The sequence below is a fragment of the Dermacentor silvarum genome, chromosome 1, assembly GCF_013339745.2.
Source record: "Dermacentor silvarum isolate Dsil-2018 chromosome 1, BIME_Dsil_1.4, whole genome shotgun sequence".
Classification (NCBI taxonomy): Eukaryota; Metazoa; Arthropoda; class Arachnida; order Ixodida; family Ixodidae; genus Dermacentor; species Dermacentor silvarum.
This window is the reverse complement of record NC_051154.1, coordinates 196,964,405-196,976,287: the sequence shown is the minus strand read 5'-3', so window position 1 is coordinate 196,976,287 and position 11,883 is coordinate 196,964,405. Positions and strand designations below refer to the sequence as shown.

At 41.1% G+C, this 11,883-nt stretch overlaps 1 protein-coding gene across 2 annotated transcripts in view; it reads left to right on the top strand.

The window, feature by feature from the left end:
* The first annotated feature begins 3,642 nt into the window (after window positions 1-3,642).
* LOC119436614 (calcium uptake protein 1 homolog, mitochondrial-like) overlaps window positions 3,643-11,883 on the top strand; it is a 50,031-nt gene continuing 41,790 nt past the window's right edge. For both annotated transcript variants that reach the window (XM_037703528.2, XM_037703527.2), the window contains exons 1-2: window positions 3,643-4,089; window positions 5,841-6,021. In XM_037703528.2, the coding sequence (XP_037559456.1) occupies window positions 3,857-4,089; window positions 5,841-6,021 (414 nt within the window). In that variant the 5' untranslated portion in view covers window positions 3,643-3,856. The remainder of the gene's footprint in view (window positions 4,090-5,840; window positions 6,022-11,883) is intronic.

Genomic DNA, 11,883 nt, shown 5'->3' with positions numbered 1-11,883 from the left:
CATTACCATAATTCGCGCGGCTCGTCGCACCACAAATTATGGCGGAAAATCGGCGCAATGGCGGCCCAGCGCAACGTCACGCAACGTCAAATTTATGTTTATGAAACGGCCCTTCCTGTGACGCTCTTCACGGGATATTCTTTCAGCCAATCAACAACTGACATGCCGGCTATCTTGGAACGCCACCACATATTCGCGAAATTGCAGATGCATTGCACGGGCTTCTGCACGCTACCGTCCACTTTCTTTTTAAAGCACTAAAGTCGCAAGATAGGTGCCAAGGACCACAAAAAACCATTAGTTGGTAAAATTTGCAGCTCCACGTCACGTTTCGTCATTCTGATGAAAACGCAAAATTGCATTTTGCAAAACTTCCGTTTCCCGGCACAAATTTCAAAACACGTGACCTCTCGACAGCCAATGAGAGAGTCAACATGGCGGATAATGGCGGCCGTGCAGCCGCCATGCGTGTCCAGAATAGAGCCTGAGCTCGCTCAAACGGAGCGCACGTTTGCGACTGCGCGCGTTGGTGACGATAGCTGTTGGTGACGATAGCTGGTATCGCAATTCCAGCTTCTTCACCGCTTGTTCACGCAAAGGGAAATGAAGGCACGGTTCTGATAAGGACGCCGAACGGGCGCGCACGTTTTATTTCTTTTTTCTAAACTTTTACTGTCGTGACAGTCGGAAAGGAATCAAAATCGGAAAGGAATCAAATAACCCCGCAGGCTTTTTCTGCCTGTTCACCCAAAGGGGGAAAGCAGCGAAATGCTATATGATGCGACGTTAACGGATTGCATATGGCTTGTTAAAGTCGCACGGAATGTAACGCTGCGCGTCGGGCACGCGCATTTTAAATCTTTTTCACTTTCACGCGCACGCCCAAGCATGTCGCACATTTTCCGACAAAAACATCTAAATAAGTTCATGAGTTATACGCTCCCAAGGCGTTCACCAAAGTGTACTCCTACCCGCCGTGGTTGCTTAGTGGCTATGGTGTTGGGCTGCTAAGCACGAGGTCGCGGGATCGAATCCCGGCCACGGCGGCCGCATTTCGATGGGGGCGAAATGCGAAAACACCCGTGTACTTAGATTTAGGTGCACGTTAAAGAACCCCAGGTGGTCCAAATTTCCGGAGTCCCCCACTACGGCGTGCCTCATAATCAGATCGTGGTTTTGGCACGTAAAACCCCACAATTTCTTCTTTCAAAGTGTACTCCGGTGACGCCAGAGGTGGTTACCACAGGTGAAACACGATAGCATATTTGATTAACCGTACTTCCTGCTACATAATGTTTCCAACAACATCTGTTTAACGTCTTCGCGTAGACCAAGACGTCTATAGCGGTTTGTAGCCGTTCCGATAAGTTTTCAAGACGTTTTGTGTTTCGTGGGTATAATTGGGATGAAGACGGTAACATCTATGAAGGCGATGATGCGCTGCGGTACTACATCACAGATGTTATCAGGCATAACTTCGGCACGAGAAAAAGCGTAGTTCAGACAACCGATCCAGCAACAACAGAGAGGCCTGAGAGATCAAAATTTAGCATAGAAAGCTTTTATTGGAAAAAGGCAGCAGAAAATGTCCCTAACAACACGGCAGCAGGATGAAATCCCAATACAGCTAATCAAAAACCTCGGTCCAAAAAGCAAGGCACTGCTGACTAATGCCATAGAGCAAGTGATTAGAACAAAGAATATTCCCGTTGGATGGCGTGAAAGCAAGATGAATCTCATCTACAAAGGCAAAGGAGATAAGGATAAGACGAGCTCGTACAGGCCAGTTACAGTAACGTCGGTGATATATAGAATGGCAATGCAAGCCATAAAATTAGAACTGTCGAAGTGGGTGGAGGAAAACGATGTATTGGGGGAACTACAGAATGGGTTCAGGCCAGGCAGACGCTTAGAAGACAATATGTTTGTACTAACTCAATGCATAGAGATTTCAGTAGCTCAGAAAAGACCTTTATGGATAGCATTTCTAGATATTAAAGGAGCTTATGACAACGTAGACAGGGAATTGTTGTGGGATATTCTTCAATACAAAGGCATAATGACGATTTCGTGGAGCTGCTGAGGGAGATATATCGAGACAACCAAGTACAAGTGGTATGGGAAGGCCGAAAAGGAAATGAAATGGTGGGAATTCACCAAGGATTGAAGCAAGGATGCCCTCTGTCCCCATTGTTGTTTACGCTTTACATCAAGGGTATAGAAAGACGACTGGAAAACAGCGAATTAGGTTTTGATTTATCCTACATGCGTAATGGACAAATGGTGCAACATATTAAGGTCCCTGGACTGATGTACGCAGACGACATTGTGCTACTAGCGGACAATAAAAAAGATTTACCGATACTTAATTGCGAATATCTGTAGGAATGCAGCGACAAATCTAGGCCTTAAGTTTAGCACAGAGAAATCAGGAATTATGATCTTTAATGAACACACGAGTAACTTCGTGGTGTCAATTCAACAGCAAGTAATACCCATAGTGAAGCAATATAAGTACCTCGGCGTACACATAAACGAAGGAAAGAATTACTCAAGCAACCACCAAGATAACCTGAAAATAAAGGGGAAGCGGAATGCAGCAATAATGAAACACAGAGCACTGTGGGGCCACAATAAGTAAGAGGTGGTGCGTGGAATCTGGAAAGGAGTAATGGTGCCAGCGCTAACATTCGCAAATGCCATTATATGATTAAAATCGGATATATTGGCGGGTTTGGAAGTTAACCAAAGATCAGTTGGCCGGTTGGCTTTGGGAGCACACGGTAATACGACAAATGAGGCAGTGCATGGTGACATGGGTTGGGCCTCTTTTGAAGTCAGAGAAGCACAAAGCAAAATTAGTTTTGAAGAAAGGCTCAGGAACATGGATGAAAATAAATGGGCGGCTAAAGTGCACAAGTATCTCTACATGAAAAGCGTGGACACAGAATGGAGGAAGAGGTCAAGGAAGTTGGCAACCAAGTACAGGATAATCGAAACTGTAAATAGACAACCAGGGGTCATCAGAAAGAAAGTGAGAGAAATAGAGACCGTGAATTGGATGCAAAGAATGGAAACAAAAAGGACAATGGAGATTTACAAGAATGAGAAGAAAGAAATTAGAAGGGAAAATTTGTACGATAACACAAAGGGCAGTGCCTTGCTATTTGAGGCTCGAGCCGGTTGCCTAAGGACGAAAACATATCGGAACAAATATTCGGAACTAGATGAGGCATGTGTAGGCTGCAGTAAAGATCCAGAGACCACTCAGCACATCCTAATGGAATGCTACGGGATCCACCCAGCGAGAGCCGTAGGAAACGTGCAACTCCCAGAAGCGCTTGGATTTAAAGTGGAAGGAAACATCAACAGATCAGCCGTAGAGATAAGCAAGAGACGATTAGAGTACTGGTGGAAAAATAGCAGGGAAGAGATTGATACGACCGGATATCTTAAAATCATAGGTAGCGCTACAAGGTAAATTTTTGAAAAAGAAAAATAATGAGAGGTATACAAAAATGCTGGATAAAGAACATGTATAGTATAACTGATTAAATCAAGCAGGCTAGGTGACTATTTATCGCCGCCCCGTTTCAAAGGGGATGCCAATAAATAATAATAATCATCATCATCATCAGCGCGCCTGGTGTCATGGCTGGCGCTTATTCGTCGCGATGGCCGTGGTAGCCGTGGTTTAGCTAGTTTAGCTTAGTTTTCTCGCGTTCCTCATCTTTGTTGTTACGATTACACGATTCCGGACTGCTACAGCTGCGCTAGAGATTGCAACTTTCGGTTTCATATTATGCGACCTTGGCACATCGACGATTCTTAAGCGAGGTTGCCTTGAGAGTCAGAGATGTTGCCTTTATTGCGCAGAAGCCTTCCCATAGTTGCAAGGCTGCGGTATAGCTGCTCGCCCCGTTATGTTGACGCTCATCGCATACTTATTGTGGGCTCGTCATTCGACCGAAACAATGTAAGAACTCACTATGATTTTGGCCATAAAAAGAGGAGAACACCAATGTATGAATACTTCACTTGTTTCTGCATCTTCGTGGGCACCGTCTGTGTTTTCATCGACTTCGAGGCGTAAGTGCGCTGCTACTTCGTTGTTTTAACAGTTATTGTTCTTAAACTAGCTGGGCGTTTACGTACGTGTATACGTTACTAATGTTCGATATCCACATTATTGTTCATATACACTTGCAGCTCTCTCTTACGCAGTGGACATAACTTTGCCAACTGCGCAAGGAAGACCCCTTTTAAACAACGCCAATATAATTCTTTCTTTCTTTTTTCATGATAAACGATTGGTACAATTAAAACAATGTTATAATTAAGTTTTTACCTTGAAGCATCATTCCCACACGCACAGAATTTGCCATGACTGCTGCTTCTGCACAACTTTTCAAGTGTTCTGAAGAAACAGCGTTAACATGGATGAAGTGCTTAGATTTTTAACCCAGGGGCCGTATTCTGAAACGTTCGCCTAGGCGAAATTTCTTTTTTCGCTTTCAGGCGTGCGCCGATTGGCTGTTTTAGCAAAATTGGATGAGCTGATTGGGTGGTTGAGCCCGACGTCATTCAATTTGCTCAACCAGCCAATCGGCGCGCATGCTGATTTCGCCTAGGCGAAATTTCGCCTAGGCGAACGTTTCAGAATACGGCCCCAGGAAGTCCATACATCATTCCGCAGCAAAGAAAATTACAACTTGGATCATCCTAATTTCTTACCATTTACCATGCACAAAACCAAGGTGAAGAGTTATTGAGTTGTAATTAGTTATGGTATTAATTGATTTGCTAAGCTATCCACAACCGAAGCTTCGCTACAGCATCTAAAAAGTGCTACTATATAAGTTGTGTTATGCTTCCCGTGCTTTGAGATATCAAACTCGGCCTATCAAATATGCGTCTTTCTGGGGTTAAAAGGACTATACTAAGAAAAAATAGTCTTGTTTTTATTTCTTAATTGGATAGCTGTCGACCCAGCAATTACACTATGGAGCCTCAATTCCTCGAGAGTGCAAGATTTATTAATTTATTACTTTACCTTTTAATGGGACCAGTTCAAAATGTGGGCCAAGTGCAGCATGACCTCGGGCAGTGAAAAAGGAAACGATTCACTTCACAGAAACCTGATGCAGCGATCTTGTGATTCCAGACACTACTGACATGCACACTCACTATGATTGCCCTGCCAAAATCTGAGTCCATTCAACACTCCACATCATAAGAGGGGAGAGCGGGTTCCCCTGCATTTCGAAGAGAATTAGGCAAACAAATATTTGAAGGGCTGATTTGGCAGCTTTTGGTAACACGGTGATTGTATGGCCTTATATCACCAGAACGGGTTGACTAGTGGGCTCCTTTAATTTGTGATACCATATGACCGACACGTCCCCTTTCTGTGACATAATGAGTCCCTTCTGACATGCCATGCTGCCGTGCACGCCCACGGCAGCACGGCAAGTGAAGAGATCCAGCTCCTCTGCACTTGATGCAGATTTTCAAAAGGTAGTATTAAAGGTGCTGTAATTAATTATGTAATTGATTACTTCTGGTGCTCTCGAGGAATAGAGTCTTTGTACCATAATTATAAAGTAAACAGTTCCCTAAAAGAAAAAAACAAAATGCGGGGCACAAAGTTTTCACAATTTGTTAAACTATGTACTAATATTAAATGGTATGTTTGTGCAAATCTAGAAGGTAGAGACAAGACAGTGTGATTGCCACTTTCCTTTTAGTGCAAGTTTTTTTTTTTTCATTACCAGCACAATGCGTCGAGTTTTTATGCTGAAGTTCCTAATTCAGTCTGGTTTAAAATTCTATGCTTTCAGGCTTGGTGAGAAGATGGAGGATGGGATTGAAGCAGTTCGAAAATACTTTCGTGTATCCTCTGAGAGTAGTGTGTCACATCCTGATGGTAGTGAGGGTGAAGAGGATTCTGATGTTGAAGAAACAAAAGGAAAAAGCAAAGGAAAGAAAAAGAAAGACAAGCCTGGGTTTCGTGACCGAAAAGCAAGTTGATTGCTCACTATATAAAAGAACTGAATGATCAAAGCAGCAATAAATAGATATGCCTGCATTCACATTTGATATGTAACATTGTATCATTCTTAATGCTGTGGATAATCAGCATGTGTAACTTGAATTTTTTGTTCTGAGAATATTTTATTAACTACCATCTGAGGGTGATTACTGTACTCTATCTATTGTCAGGTTTAGAGTGATAATTTTTGTGAAAAAAGCACCAACACAATTTTTTCGTTAAAGATTTTGACCCAATAATTACGGTATGAAGTCCCAATTCATCAAGAGCACAACAAAGGAATAATTACATCAGGTTAGAATCTTGGGTTAGTTCGATTCAACATTAGGAAGGATAAATCAGCGCTAAAGACGTGGATGAATGGAAGATGTAAGGCCACACACAGGCGCTAACAACTTCAATTTATTTGCTTTCTTGTGCGTATGTACCGTGTGTCCCAGCTAACGTAGGCCAAGTGGTTAAAGAACAGAGCTAAGAGACACGATGATGGGACCAATGGTGTTTTATTTGCAGTTGCTTTGTACACACTGGTGAATTTTTTTGTTATCATTGATTACCTAATTAGCCAAAATTAGTTGCCTAAAATAATAATTACTGGCATAATTGCATAATCTTGAATCTCAAATTGTGCATCACATTTGAAAACATCATATTCAACAGTTTCTAACTTGCTAAATTTTCCCCAGTAATTATTTCTGCATTTCAAAGTTGCAATGCGAAACACAAAAAAGAATGTAAACGCAGGCCCGCGCCATCGCTAGCCGCACAACATGTCGCGCAGCACATTTTCATGTTTTGCTGGCTTTCTTTCAGGCTTAGAAAAAACTTTATGTAGCACATATTGGAGCAACAGAAAGATGGATCGGGAATTTTTTAGGATGGTCTACAAGTTCACGCTTTTTCTCTGAATATAATATTTGAGAAGTTCATTAATTAATAAATAATTATGTAGTTCGGCAAAATACAAAAAATAGTCCGACTTTCTCCAAGCGACGGCAAACAACATTACCTTGCTTCTGTGCAGCTACATGGCACTTGCATATTTTAAAATTTTGGTACAAGTTACGTGGGGACACATAGTATATACACACATGCAAGCGAATAAAGTGACGCTGCTATTGCCTGTGTGTGTGTCTTGCGTCTTCCTTTTGCCCATGTCTTTTGTGCTGCTTTACCATTCCTAATTACATTAGTTTTTGCTGTGATTGGTTGAAAACGTGCACCAAGTACAGAGTGGCTTTAGATGTGAAGCAGGAAGCTGCTTATATCATGGAAACTAGTGGTTGTCACGTGGTACAGCATACCACTGATGTGCATGTCAACACCATGAATGTGCTTCCAAAAGCCAAGTCCACTGAGCACTCGATGGGATAAGGAGAGTGAAGGTGCAGAGCACCCTTTGGATTACCAGAAAAGCAGCAGCAGAGGACCAGGACAAATGCATAGAAATGCAGAATGAAGGATTGAAGGGCTGATTTGTCACTGTACAGCCAGCTTTCGGCGACATGGTCATTGTATGGCGTTGGAAACATTCCACTGGGCCGATTGGCGTGCACGTAAGTGTTTTGTGGTACCATGTGACCGCTACCTCCAGTTTTTTATATAACCACCTGCCTGATTCATGTGTGAAACCTTGCTGCACTTAGCATTATGTAATTATTTGTTATGGTTTTAAGAAATTGATACTTCATGCCATAAGTAAAGAGTCAACAGCTACCTAAAAAAGGAAAGAAAAGAATAAAGAAACAGCATGTTTTTGTCAGTATATAAAGAAAAATGTGTAATCCTTTTTTTCCCCCACCTTCTTGTTTAAAAGCTTTTACTGATTTTGATGTGTAGGAAAAACAACATATCAAACTACAATCTCTGAAGCCGTTTTCATGTAAATGGTATAAAAACATTAATTCATGTCAATTCAAAGTGCAGCCTGTTTTAGCAAGTACTGCTGAACCATCACTCCCAACCTTAATAATTAGAGCAAATTTAATAGCTATTGTCTTTTTTTTTCTTTAGAATGATAAAATAAAATAGATTGTTTAAGCTACATGCAAAACACCACAAGCATGCTTATATTGCATAACTGAATGCCACCATGAAGATGACAGTGCACATTTTAATGTGGGTAAAAAGTAAGGAACACATTTGAACATGCTGCCTTCATGTTCCTTAGTGAGCGAACCCCAACTTGCTCCTATATTTGAATGTGGCATCTACTGTCAATGGTGGTGCCCAAGTCTTGTGGAATAGCCTACTTGTAGAGTTTTGCACGTCGGCCTTGCACAGAATTTTCTAATAAGTACCCGATTCTCCGAAAATTCACAAGGTAGGTTTTACTGAGTGGTCTCGATTTGAGCGTCTAAAAGCCAGGCACTTGGTGTGATGTTGCTGTAGGTCAAACGCCGTTGACATGAATAAAGTGGTCCTAGGAAACGGAAGACTTTTCAGCTTGTATTCCCTCTGGCAGCACAGTCGCAATGCATGCTTCCCGCCACGCATGCGCACGACAGCAGCCACTTTCGTGTTGTTGTAAAATGCATGTGTCCTTGTTGCATCCTTGCACTGCTGTCAATTGCCCCCAGTATTATATCTGAAAAACCAAAAGCACTATTTTCATGATAATATTATGAAATGATGCTACGCATTGGTGGATTTGGTGTTATTGCAAATAACAGACAAGGGTTTAAGGAAGAAAACAGAAAAATTTGGATGTCTCAACATGCTTCTGAAAACAGCCAGCCAAGTGGAGCAAATTAAAGGCTACGAAACCGGCTTGTGTGGCATTAATATCATCACCAACTTCTCCTGGCATTTACTTTGGTTTATTAGAAAAAAAGCCTTATGGACAATGAGCTCAGTGTAACCAGTTGGCATAAACAATACAGTCGTGCGTGTGAGGGAGAAGGTTTATTGAGAAGACGGGCAGAGAGGTCAGCGTGAGGTGCAGTCCTTAAGCCAGCTTTCTTGTATGGGACAAGGGAAAGAGCAGCATGATGGATCACAGTGATACAGAGTGAAAAAGCTACAAGTATGCCAATGTCTGATAGTATTTAAGAGCCTACTGTGACTCATTGTGTCTGGTCAGGAAGATGTACTGTAATTTGGAAATAAAAAAAATTCCTTTTCTTATTAAAATGATAGTTTACTTTATTTGAAGCAGTAATGATTTTCTCCTTTCGTAGCCATTACCAGCGTCATCAAGCACAATTTATGCTGCTGTAGTAGTAGTTGTAATAAGGACAAAAGGAGGTACGAAATGAAGGTCTACGGGCATCGTTACTGTCCCGCTTCTCAGTGGGCACCTGACCTGTCCCGCTGCCATGAGAAAGATGAAGGCTGAAGAAAATATGCGGCAACCTTTAGGAAAGAAACGTCTAGAATCGTGTCCTTGACGAGAAGCTCTATTAAATGGAACAACTTCGGAGAGGCACAGACTTCCAGTCTTCCGTACAAACATATTTCTAAGGCCATTAAGCAGATTAAGTTTGCTAAGTTGAGAATTGTGATTTGTGTTCAGTCAGCATAGCAAATGTAAAGAGTGGGGCAAGAATATACTGAATATGATGGGAATTGCGAAGCAGTGGATGTATGAATAATTTTATACCTAAAAAATTTGTGCATATAACATGTAATTGAAACCTGCACATTCTCGAACAGTTTTAAGTGATAGTGACAGGCTGCAGCGTGAAGATTACTGCATGGAGGACCCATAAACTACAATGCTTTAAGAAATGTAGCTGTGCCCTGCGTCCACACAGCATTCACACACACTTAAGCGCAAGCTAGTATTCCAAATACGCTCGTTGTTGCCATGCAAGTTATGGTGACAGTGGGCAGCAAGGCCATGTGTAATCACCAGTCATGCAAAAGCTGCAGTGAAACTGCAATTTGGCAATTTCATCATGTATCCTAAAGGGAGCTGTTGAAAAGGGATTATTAGTAAATCATTTTAATTAGTGTCCTAGAGATTATAGTTTGTGATGCAAGGTAATGACTGCCTCTTCTGGTAGTCCACTAAAACAGATCAAATTGCGCTATATTCCCCGTGCAATATTTTGTTAAACTGTTCGTACTAAAAGAAAAATAATAATGATAGAACAAAACTGTTGAGGATGTGTGGTGGTCTAAGCACAATTCTGCTTTGGTAGTTTCAAGTCTTTATGATGAATTTTAATAGCATATATTTAGATACAAATACATATGAGTTTTGTCATTGTTTGATATCAGGAAATAAAAATTATTTGTTGTGGCTTTCAACTTGGATTGGCCGAGTAATATATTTTTGGTTCCGGGTCCCTGAAATTCTGTTGCTGCAAAACTTAAGCATGCAAAGTGCAACGTAGGTGGGAATGCTTTCCAATGCCAGTAAAAATATTGTCTTCACTGCATGGATGAAACAGCACCTGACATTTTTTAGCACCTTTGTGGCTGCCAAGGAGCGAGGTGTGGCTCGTCTTTGAGATTGATGTGATCCATTCCACAAAATTTATTTGCTTTATTGTCTATGACATGAATGACAGTAAACTTAAGGCACTCTTGAGTTCTCAGCAACAAAACTAGCCTTGTTCAGGCACTTGGCTGAACAAATTCAAATTGTTGCCACACACTGAATAAAGCAGCACTGCTTCTAGTGTCCTTCATTCATGGTTATAAAGATGTGGACAAATCCACTGTATGTGGCAGGCATCACAGTGAATTTTTAACTGTGTGCCTGAGCCAACTTTTTGCTCATTGCATCGTTGATATTGGCCGCTATTTTGCTGTCATTGAATAGTGGTTTGGACATTTCACAATTCCTGTACGCCTTTTATGTGCAGCTTTGAAGAGACACCTCTTTCAGAATTGTATTAGCACTTTCTTGATGGGGCAGCAGCTTTTCAGTGGAAATGTTTCACATAAAAAACATGAATTTCACTTTCTAACATTCTTTTCACACTAACTGGGCCACTGGTCATGTAGCAGTGTTGCTGATTTCATGGCTCTTTTGCAGAGTGCTATAAGGGAACTCGCGTGGCCACACTGGAAGTGTACAGGAGTTACGAAGTTAACTTTTATTTTCGAGCACAGTGTGACTATTCTTTTATAAGCATAAGTTAACTAGTGTCAACCACTTGTCACAGCTTGTGGCTTTATGAGACACTGCTCTAAACGTGCCATTACAGTCTTTATTCACTGTCTGTCACTTTTCTGGCATACAGAGCTTCTGCTGCTAGTAATGCTCTCATCCTTTGAATATTGACAATTCATTTGGGGAATGTGTTCATGTAGTTAGATGGATATTTCATACTAATGGCATAAAATAATAAATAATAATGCCATAAAAGTTTGATGCATGTAGGATACTGTTTCACGCATCTGTTTAGAATATTAACAGCTCTTTGACAAGGCACACTACATATTCTGTATTGAGTTTCCAATGCATGGCAGTGCATATCTTGGAATGGGTGACATTTCAGCTGTGCCTTTTTGTTCATCACTAGAATACTAGATGAGCATGCATAGTGTTAAGATTGTGTTTCGGATTCTATTCATGATTATCTGACAAGTCATGAATTAATACTCTTGAAATCAATGTTTCTGAAGCATATTGAAACTTAGTCATGTTGCTCCAAGATCTGCTTCGGCAGCATTTCTTAAAAAGCACGCCCTTGGCAGTATAGAATTGGGCAATCCAGCTTCCATAAACTATTTTCAAACAAAATTGTTTTGTTTAAAAAAAGAACCGAGTTTTTTAAGCATGTTCCAACTAGTAAATTATATTAAACAATTGGTTCATTGGTAAAAAACGTTAAGGAGAAAAAAAGTATAAAATATGTGCTTGTATTCATTCAGTA